The sequence below is a fragment of the Augochlora pura genome, chromosome 3 (genome assembly GCF_028453695.1).
Source record: "Augochlora pura isolate Apur16 chromosome 3, APUR_v2.2.1, whole genome shotgun sequence".
Classification (NCBI taxonomy): domain Eukaryota; kingdom Metazoa; phylum Arthropoda; class Insecta; order Hymenoptera; family Halictidae; genus Augochlora; species Augochlora pura.
This window is the reverse complement of record NC_135774.1, coordinates 21,797,413-21,808,676: the sequence shown is the minus strand read 5'-3', so window position 1 is coordinate 21,808,676 and position 11,264 is coordinate 21,797,413. Positions and strand designations below refer to the sequence as shown.

At 34.0% G+C, this 11,264-nt stretch overlaps 1 protein-coding gene across 1 annotated transcript in view; it reads right to left on the bottom strand.

Moving 5' to 3' along the window:
* LOC144467860 (uncharacterized) overlaps window positions 1-10,782 on the bottom strand; it is a 17,217-nt gene extending 6,435 nt beyond the window's left edge. Inside the window, exons 1-9 of the mRNA XM_078176840.1 lie at window positions 10,045-10,782; window positions 9,426-9,552; window positions 8,073-8,216; window positions 7,864-7,991; window positions 5,581-5,772; window positions 4,502-4,722; window positions 4,293-4,442; window positions 3,476-3,662; window positions 1,731-2,055 (exon numbers count right to left, since the gene is read on the bottom strand). Coding sequence (XP_078032966.1) covers window positions 1,731-2,055; window positions 3,476-3,662; window positions 4,293-4,442; window positions 4,502-4,722; window positions 5,581-5,772; window positions 7,864-7,991; window positions 8,073-8,216; window positions 9,426-9,552; window positions 10,045-10,194 — 1,624 coding nt within the window. The 5' untranslated portion in view covers window positions 10,195-10,782. The remainder of the gene's footprint in view (window positions 1-1,730; window positions 2,056-3,475; window positions 3,663-4,292; window positions 4,443-4,501; window positions 4,723-5,580; window positions 5,773-7,863; window positions 7,992-8,072; window positions 8,217-9,425; window positions 9,553-10,044) is intronic.
* Window positions 10,783-11,264: the final 482 nt, after the last annotated feature.

The following is an 11,264-nucleotide window of genomic DNA, read 5'->3' as shown; positions in this document are numbered from 1 at the left end:
GTGCAGATTTTTCAAGTGCTAGAAAACGTATGAATCGGCAACATCTTTACTCTGTTTTTACTGTAGTGTTTTTTTTTTTATTAACGGAAGAAACTCTTTTCGGTTTGTAATTTTTGTAAAATGAATATTTTGATTAACAAGATAAAAGGCATGTCTACATTTATTGACAAATTGTTGTAGCAACGCCAAAAAAGAATAATAGAAGAAAATAATTTAAACGATGATTATCAGAAATTATGATCTGATTGCATAATTTATTTATTCATAATTTGCAGAATAAACTGTTGTGTCACGTTGCGAACCGAATTGTATTTGTACTTTGCTATAAAAGTTCCTTCCAATATTTAGCAGATAAACATCGACATGAATCGTCTTTGTAAAACATACTGGTCACGATTATGCAAGGATTTATTAAAGAGACAAACAATTTTTATTTGAACTTCCCGTGTATTTGTGCTCAGAACCATGTACTTTTTCCGACGTTCTTAAAAGTTCTTTTAAACTTCACCAGTCACGATGACAGGTTCTCTCGACAGTTCCTTATTTAACTGATAAGGCAATCATCTGATGTGATAACATGGTATACAATCCGATGCAATAATTGACAAGAGTATGCAATAGTCAGAAGCAAACAAGGGACGATCTTTTATGATAATCTTACGCGAACAACTGTAAGAAAAATTACTGTTTTAACTTCATTTTTTCAATTGTTAATATTCAAAATCTTTTTGATCTACTAAGAGCACTATAATATAACTTCGTTATTTCAAAATCATAATTGTTAACGATGGTGAAACAATATGTAAAGTCGTTGCAATGTAAAACTGTACTATAATAATAATATTTCTCTGATGAAACGAATTATGAAATATCTGTTTCATTACTCGATATTTCATCGGCTTATCGCTGATATTGTATCACTGATAACATTACATTCCAAATAACAATCGTTCACGCAAGATTATGCAATTTACAACAGGAATGTGAAATCGAAGCTGAAAACATAGTTTCCCCGTTTTTGATTTTCGTTTTACGATGTCCTCTGAAATCATCCCCCTTTTCTCATTTGTGTATTGTCGAATATTGTGTACACATTGTTCAAAATAACTGTACTGTCCATTTATATTTTTCGTATCTGATTATGTGTCTTGTCAAATTACGATTTCTTATACAAATGGAATGTTTCGTGAAAGAAAAGCAGGAAAAAGAAGATACGGGATATAGTGATAATTTGCTGGTTGATAATAACTTGAAATTACTGGTAACAAATAATTAAATATTCATGTTATTCTGTTCTTTAAAATTGGAATAAAATTCCAATCCCTTGTTATTAATATTTAAGCATTTAAGTCAATTCAGGCACGGAATAAACATTAATGTTCTGAGAAATTGTGCCAATTGAAAAGTTCCTAATCGCGGTGACTGTGAGGGAAATGGTACGTCAAGGGGTTAACCCTTTGCACTCGAAGCCATTTTTACTGTAATTCTGAAATTCCTTTTCTGACATATTGAATTTCCATTTTATATGACAAAATGTTTTTTTACGCATATGAAATTGTATCTTGTAACTCATGCAACAACAAATATATTTTTAATAATTTTTGAAATTTAATTTTTCATAATATAAATATTATTTTGGAATGTACCGTAACAATTTTAGCGGTGCCTCAGAGTCACCATTCGAGTGCAAAGGGTTGATAATCTATTAATAACATTCGGACGTGTCTTACCGATGCGAGCGACGGCCATTTGACATACACCAACGAGGAAGAATGTTCTGTTGCTCCATCCGACAAGATTGGCTATGAACGGGATCGTTAATCGGGTGACCACGTCGATGCCGGCGAGGATCGACATGAACGTCGCAACCTGGATTTTCGTGAATCCGTACTCGGCTAATATGAACGGCGTCAGCAGCGAGAAATTTAACTCCGTGAAAGTGGCGAGCGTGAGGCCCACCATCAAATTCACGTAAACGGGATCGCGGAGTAGATCCAAGTCGAAAAATATGACCAACGTGTGCCAGAAGGATTTCCGTTCCTCTTTGGCGTGCTCCTGGAACCGAAAATACATCGCGTTATGTAATTGAACATCATGGACCGTTTATTTTGAAAGTGGTCTAAGTCCATTTTTGAAGAAAATGAGATATCACGTAATTCGTGCTTAGTTTAATGTAAATTTTGTATGTGTACCTAGTCCGTGTTTAATTTCTCAATAAATTCCCATGTTTTGTACAATTTAAAATTGATCGGTAAATGAAATCGCATAATCATCGATTATGAAAGTGATGTAAGTCCAATTGACGGAGGTAGGTGGCTTAGCAGATGGTTGCCGATCAGTAGCCTGTTATTTTACATTTGTTTTATATTACGTGTCTTATTAAGTGTCAACATGATAAATTCATTTTACATGAAATGAGACGAGAGAATTTCGTTGCAATAAAAAAAATCTTCAAAATGCGATTAAAAAATAGATAAGAAGAAACACTAATGGAGAACATGTAAATCGGTTGCAAATATGTTGGATGAGGTTTCTCAAAAATGCATCATACACTATTTTGTATAAAACATCGATGAAGCACGAAGAATTTAAAACTATAAAATTACTGTTTCTCCGAGCAGACAAATGAACGTATTATTTAACTATACTGTAACACAGGTTGGTACAGCGAGAATTATCAATTTCTGCTGTTATCGAAACTATGAACAAAAAAATTATTGACCGAAATATTATATTCGGAAATAATTAAACGTTTTTATTTAGAGTTATATATTTGTTTATATATTAGTTGACGCAGCTCGTCGTTTCTTATAAAGACATATTGACTATATCTATATTCTCATCTGTATACTGAAATACTTTTGTTGAAATACTTCTATTGATGACTGGTAACGCGTTAATTCGTTTTCTTATGACCAGATATTGTAAAATTGCCGATCAACAATGCATTAATAATATTTGCGTTTGCATTGAATACACTAATAAAAATTGACGCTCTGTCAATTTTATTATTATTCCCATGGACTTTCCGAAGAAATTAATTTGAATAAAGGCTGCAAATTATTAATTATAACAATCTTTCATGTTTTCTTGCATCGAATTATTTCATGGAGTTTTTTTTTAATAAATCAGTAAATTCAACATTAAATTATATGCTGTTAGAGAATAGTTTAAATATTAATATAAATATAAATAAATACAAATTGATATAAATAGTTTAGGATGATTGAAGCATGAGAACATGCAAAACACGTTGATTTTTACAAATATTTTAATTTATTTTAGAAACTGAGGCGATAGGAGGAGATGCACATGTTATCTTAAATAATTTTCCTTATCTTAAATAATTATGTTTTTACAGCGTTACTAAGATTTTCAAAACTCTCTGTTATTTTATTTAAATTTATTCAAATCCTTGTCGCGTTATTCGCAAAATAGAAAATTTTATCTGTAATTATTATATATTAATACTTACGTGTTCTAATAATTGATACGATTCCGCCTCCTCGGGTATCACAGTGGTTTGCTCAACCAGTCGGTTGTTGAGAGGATCTTTGCAGTCGTCAGATTTCTCGTTGAATTTATTGGCAATTATAAGAGGCTGCGTATTCGGTTGATATCCAGGCACTCGTTTCCGGACAGCATCATTTTCACTGTATTGTCTACGAACATTGTATAGAGAATTTTTACGACGGCCTTTTCTATCATTCTTTGACAGACCGGTTACTCTAATTAATCTTTGAAAATAATATAACAGACCATATTATCTCCCTGCACTATAATCACGTGTCAGACTCGCGATACAGATTTCATGCAGGATCTAATAAATATTAATGTTATTAATTTCCACTACATCGAAATAAATTCTTCTGTTATCAACGTCTAGAAACGGAAGTGCATAAATATAATAAAAGAAACAAAAATTGTCACTCTCTTATTATTGCAAAAAATGCAACTGGGAAATAGTACAGCGTTGCGCCTCTGTGTAATTTTATTTTTTAAACAAATACAATAATTTTAATAATGTAGTAGTAAATACAATGCCCACAAGTAGAATTATTTTAATAACGCTTCGTATAAATGCAATTGACTAGATGGAAATTTCAAATGTAGAAAATGAAATAATTTTCCTTATTTTCTTTTAATTATGTCGTAGTTTGTAAGGAAAAATTACCCTATTATTTGACAGGGTGTTAACGTTATTCTATTATTTGGTACAACGTTACACTAATCTGTGTTAATCACCATGCAAGCTAGTAAGTTAATGATATTCTTAGATCGATTGAATTTACCTATTAATACTTCTTACTGACGATCCTCTAACTAGACTGGATTGCCTAGACATAGGCAACGACATTTTCCGATAAGGAGATTTGAGAAGCTCCTCCTTCTTCGATGCTCTCGATGAGACCGACGTGGTCGAAGTATTTTTTCTCGAATACCTGTTACATTAACATACTTTTTTATTATTGAATTACAGTTTTTGGTGTTTCGTGCTTACCAGCCGTCGTTGGCCCGTGACATCATGAAAACACCCGGTGCTATAACGTCTATACCGGAAGCGCCGTCTTCTGCATCGTCGTAATATAAATACTGGCTACTGAACTTCTCTTTCGCGTGACTCAAAGCGCCGTAACTGCTTCGGTCATTGTCATCGATATTCTCCGAGGCCTCGCTTTCGCAAGTATTGTCTTTATTCTCGGCCGATGGTTCCGTTTCGACCTGTGAAAGATATAGCTACCACTATCGCAGATTCCTTATAATTATTTACTTAGTAACTTGAAGCTTAACAAGCAAGATCTACAGCAACTTGACAATTTTCAAAATAAATATGTGTAATTATTAATAACGTTTGTTAACACTTCATCTACCAGTCATCCGGTCGTAAAAATTTTCGTTTCTATTTTGAGTTTATTTATCTTATTAATCGCGAGAGATATTTAATATTTAAACAGTTATATAATAATATTCAAGCTTGCAGTGCAATCTAACATGTTTATCTCAATAATAAATAAAAAACTAAGGGTTACTATGGCAACCGATTTATAGGCTACCGGTCGATAATGTGTTAAGCAACTTCATATTATTATTTTACAAGTTTCATAGCCTCGGTGTGCAATATATATATTTATTTTTTACTGACACTTAATGTCATACGGAGGACACGATACTTAAATGTGACAATTAAGACTTTGTTGCTTAACCCTTTGCACTTGAAGCCATTTTAACTGTAAATCTGAAATAATTTTCCTAGCTCATAGTATTTTTATTTTAAAGGATAAAGTGTACTTTTATGCGTTCGAAATTGATTCTTGCGTCTCATAGCAACAGTTTCACTGCTCAACGATTTTTTCAATCTAAACCGTATTGTTATAAAAATTATTTTAGAACGTAATAGAATAATTTTAGTGGTGCTTCAGAGTCACCATTGGAGTGCAAAGGGTTAATGCAACGTTTGGCTTTATTTGCGGTGTTCAAGACGAACACGCTGCATATAAACGTAAACACGAATAACTCTTGACGATCAGTGGTAAGGATTTTCTTCCATGTTTTATGAGATCATTTATTATGCGGATGTACCTTCATGTAAGTTGATGGCTCTTCAGATTCTACGTCGTCGATGGCATTTAATTGATCTGTAACCCGTTTCTTTTTCAGATGTCGAGACACGGGTTGCAGCAACAGAGCACACGCGACTCCGTTAAACGTAAGTCCACCGATAATTAGAGTAGTGCCTTCTACATCGTACACGGGCATCAACAATGTGATTATCTATAAATCGAGTTAATCATTGAGATGAAACTTTTCATAAATTCCCGCATTCGTTGAATGTTCTTCGGACACCATCGTATTTGAGAAATTTTTTTTCTCTGTATCTTTACTGTTTGTTGAATTAATGAATTTATAGTTTTTTAATACGTTAGAACACTTACTTTATATTCTACAAATATAAGCTTTATTTACAGAATTTGTATAGTTTTATTGTGATTCATTTTGACGTCGCAAAAATATTCGGACACTTTACAAATTATAATCTGGTCATTAAGGACGTACATGTACTTTAACAAAAATAAATCGATGTTAATACTTTCTTGGATTGCTCTTTTGCCTAATTACATGGTTTAATCGTTTAAGCATACTAGAAATAATTTTATTTAAATATTCTAATGGAATACGTGACCATTCTTCGGTTAATCGCAATTTTAATTCTTCTTTGGACTTTATTGGCGACATTCTGATTTAACGATCGAAGTAATTCCATAAATTTTTAAGCGAATATAAATATGGTGATTGGGGAGGAGTTTTCAATACTTTTGGGCAGTTATATAATAAATATTCTTGAAGTATACGCGATTTATGTTTGTGGTCATTACCTTGGTAAAATTTAAAATTGTTACGAATGTTCATATTAATAGCACTTTTTAGTATTTAAATATTTATTTTTGTCTAAAGACCCATTAATAAAAACTAATTCACCCACTCCAGCAGCTGAGACACATCCCCAAACCATCACACTTCCTCCATCGTGTTTCAACGTTGGTTTAAGATTCTTAGTAAGGAGCTCTTCGTTAGCTTCACGCCATATAAGTTTGTGTCCAACAGCCCCGAAAATATTATATTTGCTTTCGTCTGCAAAAATTACATCTTTCCACCATGGTTCTTCTTTAGAAGTGTATGTTTTAGCGGAAAGTAATCGCTTCTTTCGATTAATATCGTTAATCACTTAAACTAGGGTCTACTTTTATTTTCCTAATAATATTACGTTTATCGCGATCGTTAAGTAACTTTAGACGACCTTTTTGACGGATAGATTCAATTCTACCCTCACGATTATATCTTCGTACAATGTCCGCAACAGTGCTCTTGCTCAAATTTAATAATATCCCGATTTCTCTATACGATTATCCTGTTTCGCGATGATAAATGACAAGTTGACGTATATTAAACGAGGTATTATTCCCTTTACGTGGCATATTCACAGCTGATATGTGCAACACGAACAAGATTTCAAGTGAAACTAATTCTATGAGATAATATTTACATCATACGTTTGCAAACATTGCCATCAAGCAAAGTATTCATCTTAACAGGGCACTTGATCTACAAAGCGTACGGAATGTCCCAATATTTTTGCGACGTCAAAATTAAGCACTAGTTCATTTAATATCATTAAACAATAAAACTGTACAAATTATATAAATAAAACTTATGTTTTTAGAATATAAAGTAAGTGTTCTGACTTACTAAAAACCTATAAATTAATTAATTCAAGAAACAGTAAAGAAACGGAGTAAAAATTTCTCAAATACGATGGCGTCCGAATATTAATGCAGCCCACTGTACCTTTTGTATTACATATTCGCATTTCATTGATTTTGCGCAAGGGCTCGGAATTAATCAGCACGCAGCACGAGTATCGCGAGGGCTATGCCTCCTGATCGTCGCTCATCCCGCCTCTCGTGGTCACCGCAACTCGGAGCGCCTCAGGCGCATGTGTCTGTATACGTGTCAGCAGCATTTAGGGGATCATCGTGTTGCGTATTGATTAATTTCGAGCCCTGGTCCACACTATTGATTATCGATATTTATCAATTAATTAAATAAATTTATTCAATTTTTCAATTTATCACCCTTGCACTATAATAACGAGTCAGACTCGTGATAAAGATTCCATGTAAGAGCTATTAAATATGAATATCATTAATTTCTTCCAAATCGAAATCAAATTGATTTTTTCTAATATTAAAGTCTAGGAACCAAACGAAATAAAGACAACGGAAGAAAGAAAAATGATCTGATGTTATTAAAGAAAATATTAAAGGGGTTAACACAAGGGGTTAATCTTATTTGATCTGCAATGACCTGCGGTATTATGATAGGTCCTAGACCCGTGCAAGTCCAACTGAAACCGGTCGCTACTCTCCTTTTCTTTTTAAAATACGTATTCAGAGCTAAAGCATTCGCTGACAATGTTATGCCGATTCCGATACCTGAAATTAAGAATCTGGTAAATTATAGGTTCCAGCGCTGTTGATAAAAGGAACAGTACTTGGATGAAATAAAATAATTACCGTAAAAGACGGAGAAGAACGCTAAAGCACCGACGAAAGATTTCATAGTTGACAGTATCGTGATCGATATGGCGCTAATAAGAGCGCCGACAAAAGCTACCTGTCTGAAACTGTATTTCCTAAATAGCGGGCCATTGAATAAACCTACAATAGTAAAAATAATTCCATTAAGATGACCATAAATGCTACAAATCAGCATTATCTCATTGTTGCATACTCCTGTTCATTTATTATGCAGTTTATTAGTTATCAAGAGGTGGGTAGCTTTTTTTATTATTATCTTTTTTTTAAGAAAACCAGCAATAGAAGAATTTGATGCTTGCGTATGAGCAATCTGATATCTAATAATGAATGATTAAAATGTACTTTTCTTTTATTATGCGTGTTGAACAAAAAGAATAGTCCAGAAAAATGAAAGCATTGGTTTTACTTTAATTTTACTAGCTTTAATGGCATTACCGATATTAACCTAGAAAGATTAAGGTTTTATCTTAATTTGATTACGCATAATGATATCGTTTATATTAATCAAATTAATTAATGTGCCCACAACGAAAGATTACGAACAGTTTATTGCAAAATATCTCAATATATAATTTGATGAAACAGTGTTTTATAGAATGCTCAATAAACAATCCTATTAATAGATTGCTCTTAAATATTATGAAACATACTCTAATGCATATCATGTAATTACTGCTTTATAGTAAACGTTACGATGTATGAGCATAAGTCACCAAAATTTAAACCAGCGAATAATAATAAATGATTTTTTTTCGGTAAGCTGTGTTATTGAATGGAATCCTACGCGCATTTAGTAACCAATTCGATTTTTCCTTAAATCCGAGGCAATTCTTGGATCTCTTGCGTTTCCTGTTACCGCAATTGTCGCGACGAGGAAAATACACTATTTACCATAAAGTTTCTTCACGCATCTTTTTTTTATTACCGCTAACAATAAGCATGCTCGAAGATTTATGCCCAACGTTGCGAAACAATGAGATTTGCTGCACGTACAGATAAGCGCGCGCGTATCGCAAACATATTGCTACAAATCCTTATGAAATCACACGCAGTCGGCATGATTATTATGGAATAGCGATTAACGAATAAGCCCGCCGTAGAACAGTGCCGCCAGTCGCGAGCTGGAATAAGTCTGCGTCCCCTTTTTACAAGGTATGTAATCGACGTGTCGTATTATCAGTCCCTATCGGACAGCTACATCTTTCGATAACGGACACGCGCATAAAAGGTGAGCACGGGTATGCGGAGACGAAAGGCGAGCGCGTATTTTAGAAGATTCGTCTGACAATGACTGGTTGACGAAAAAAAAAAAAAAGAAAAATGCCTTACCTGTGCAAGCCGTCACGGCGCTATTTATATTTAAAATGGTTGTTGTTTGCGACGTGCTGATACCCAACTCAGCGTATCTATCTCTGAATATTAAACCGAACGATTGCAACATCGGCAATATGCAAAACTGAAAGAATTGCATAAACAGTGAATTCATCTGTGACAACGACATCGATTACTACATCATGGTACAGTGCTTTTGATTCGATCGGGTGTCCACTAAACCTACCGTGGGGTAATAGCGACTGGTGTTACGGCCACGTAAAAATAAGAAGTTCGAATCCATTTTGTGGAGCTTTCGTTTGAAAAAAGTTCCTCCAATGATATATAATTAATCCGAGCATTTCCGACGGCAGAGTCATTAAAGTTCGTAGAATCGTAAGATAAGAGACCGGCCATTTTTCTGACCGTGGGTAGATTTAGTGTTACAAACGACGTTCGATTGATCGGCGGGGGACGAAAATCGTGTCTTTAACTAAGTCAGCTTTCTAGATAACTGGGAAACCCGTGAAAGAGCAACGAAATTTCTCAGATGCATTTATAGAACCGGTTTTCTTTGTCGTATAGGAATATATATATATATATTCGTATCGGCGAGGTTGGTAAATGTTTCACTCACATTCGAGAATCCTGCGGCTATCACGATGATCCAGCCCCAGCCACCGTCAGGCGGATCGAAGTTTTCATCTGGATCTTGATCATCCTCCTTTTTCTCTTTCGCTTGCTTACCATTTTTCTCAAGCTCGGGCCCGTTTTGCTTCACCGACATGGTCAGATCTCATCGATTTGGATCGGAGAAAGTTTACATGTCACTTTATTCCCGAACTTCCACTTAACGTGGCCGATCCTTCGATGATATCAGAGATTCTGTCTACGAAATAGTACGACTTAAGTTGATAACAAAGACGCTATCATAGTCGTTTCGGGTTTAAGCACTTAAAGTATCTCTCTCTCCTTCCGTTTATTCTGGTCGATAAAGCGTCTTTCGCGATGACGGAGAGTCGTCTGTGATCAAGGCAACTTAAAACATTCCTTACATCTTAATACACTTATCGTTTTACCTTTGGCAGTCTGTATATTTCGTTCGATTCTATAACAAACAACGATCGGCAATGTGCGTATTGGTAGACCGCGGAATGCTGGACCAAATTCTATTTTAGAAAATCATCATTATATATATATATATTAATAATTAACTTTTTTGAAGGATAGTCCGAATAATCGTGACACGTTGTTGTCTACTTAACAGGTTTTCACACGAACAAACGAAGAACACTCAAAAACACACAAGGAATCGAATAGTTAGGATTAACGAATATTGTCTGGCTCCTTTAACGTTTCGCGAGCTAACTAAGAGATAAACTGCCGGAGTCTACTAGGTATGATTCGATGCGTGTATTTTATATCGTGGGCATGCCTCTGAATGGTATCTGAGATTAATGTTTGGCAATATACGTCAGCCGCCTTACTATCGTCGCCTGTGTTGTATTATTAAATATATTACATTGTTCATGGAAACGTTTCTACGATATACATATTATTAACACGTTTGTTGTTTATACAAAAACTAATCTGAACTTTTAAACGGAACATTTTAGTTTTTATTGGAGTATTGCAGAAGTACTTGAATACCTATTTAAAAAATAAAGATAATTATTTTTTTTATTATGAATATTTAATATAGTAATAACTGGTTGTTCCTACTATGATGCAATAGTTTTTCTGTTTGTTTTGTTAACGATTTTCCTTAGTTATATCTGGACTGCAAATTTTTATGGAAATATTAATTTTTACGAACAGATTTATAGAAACAGCTACCCAAAGAATTTCTTTGGTTTA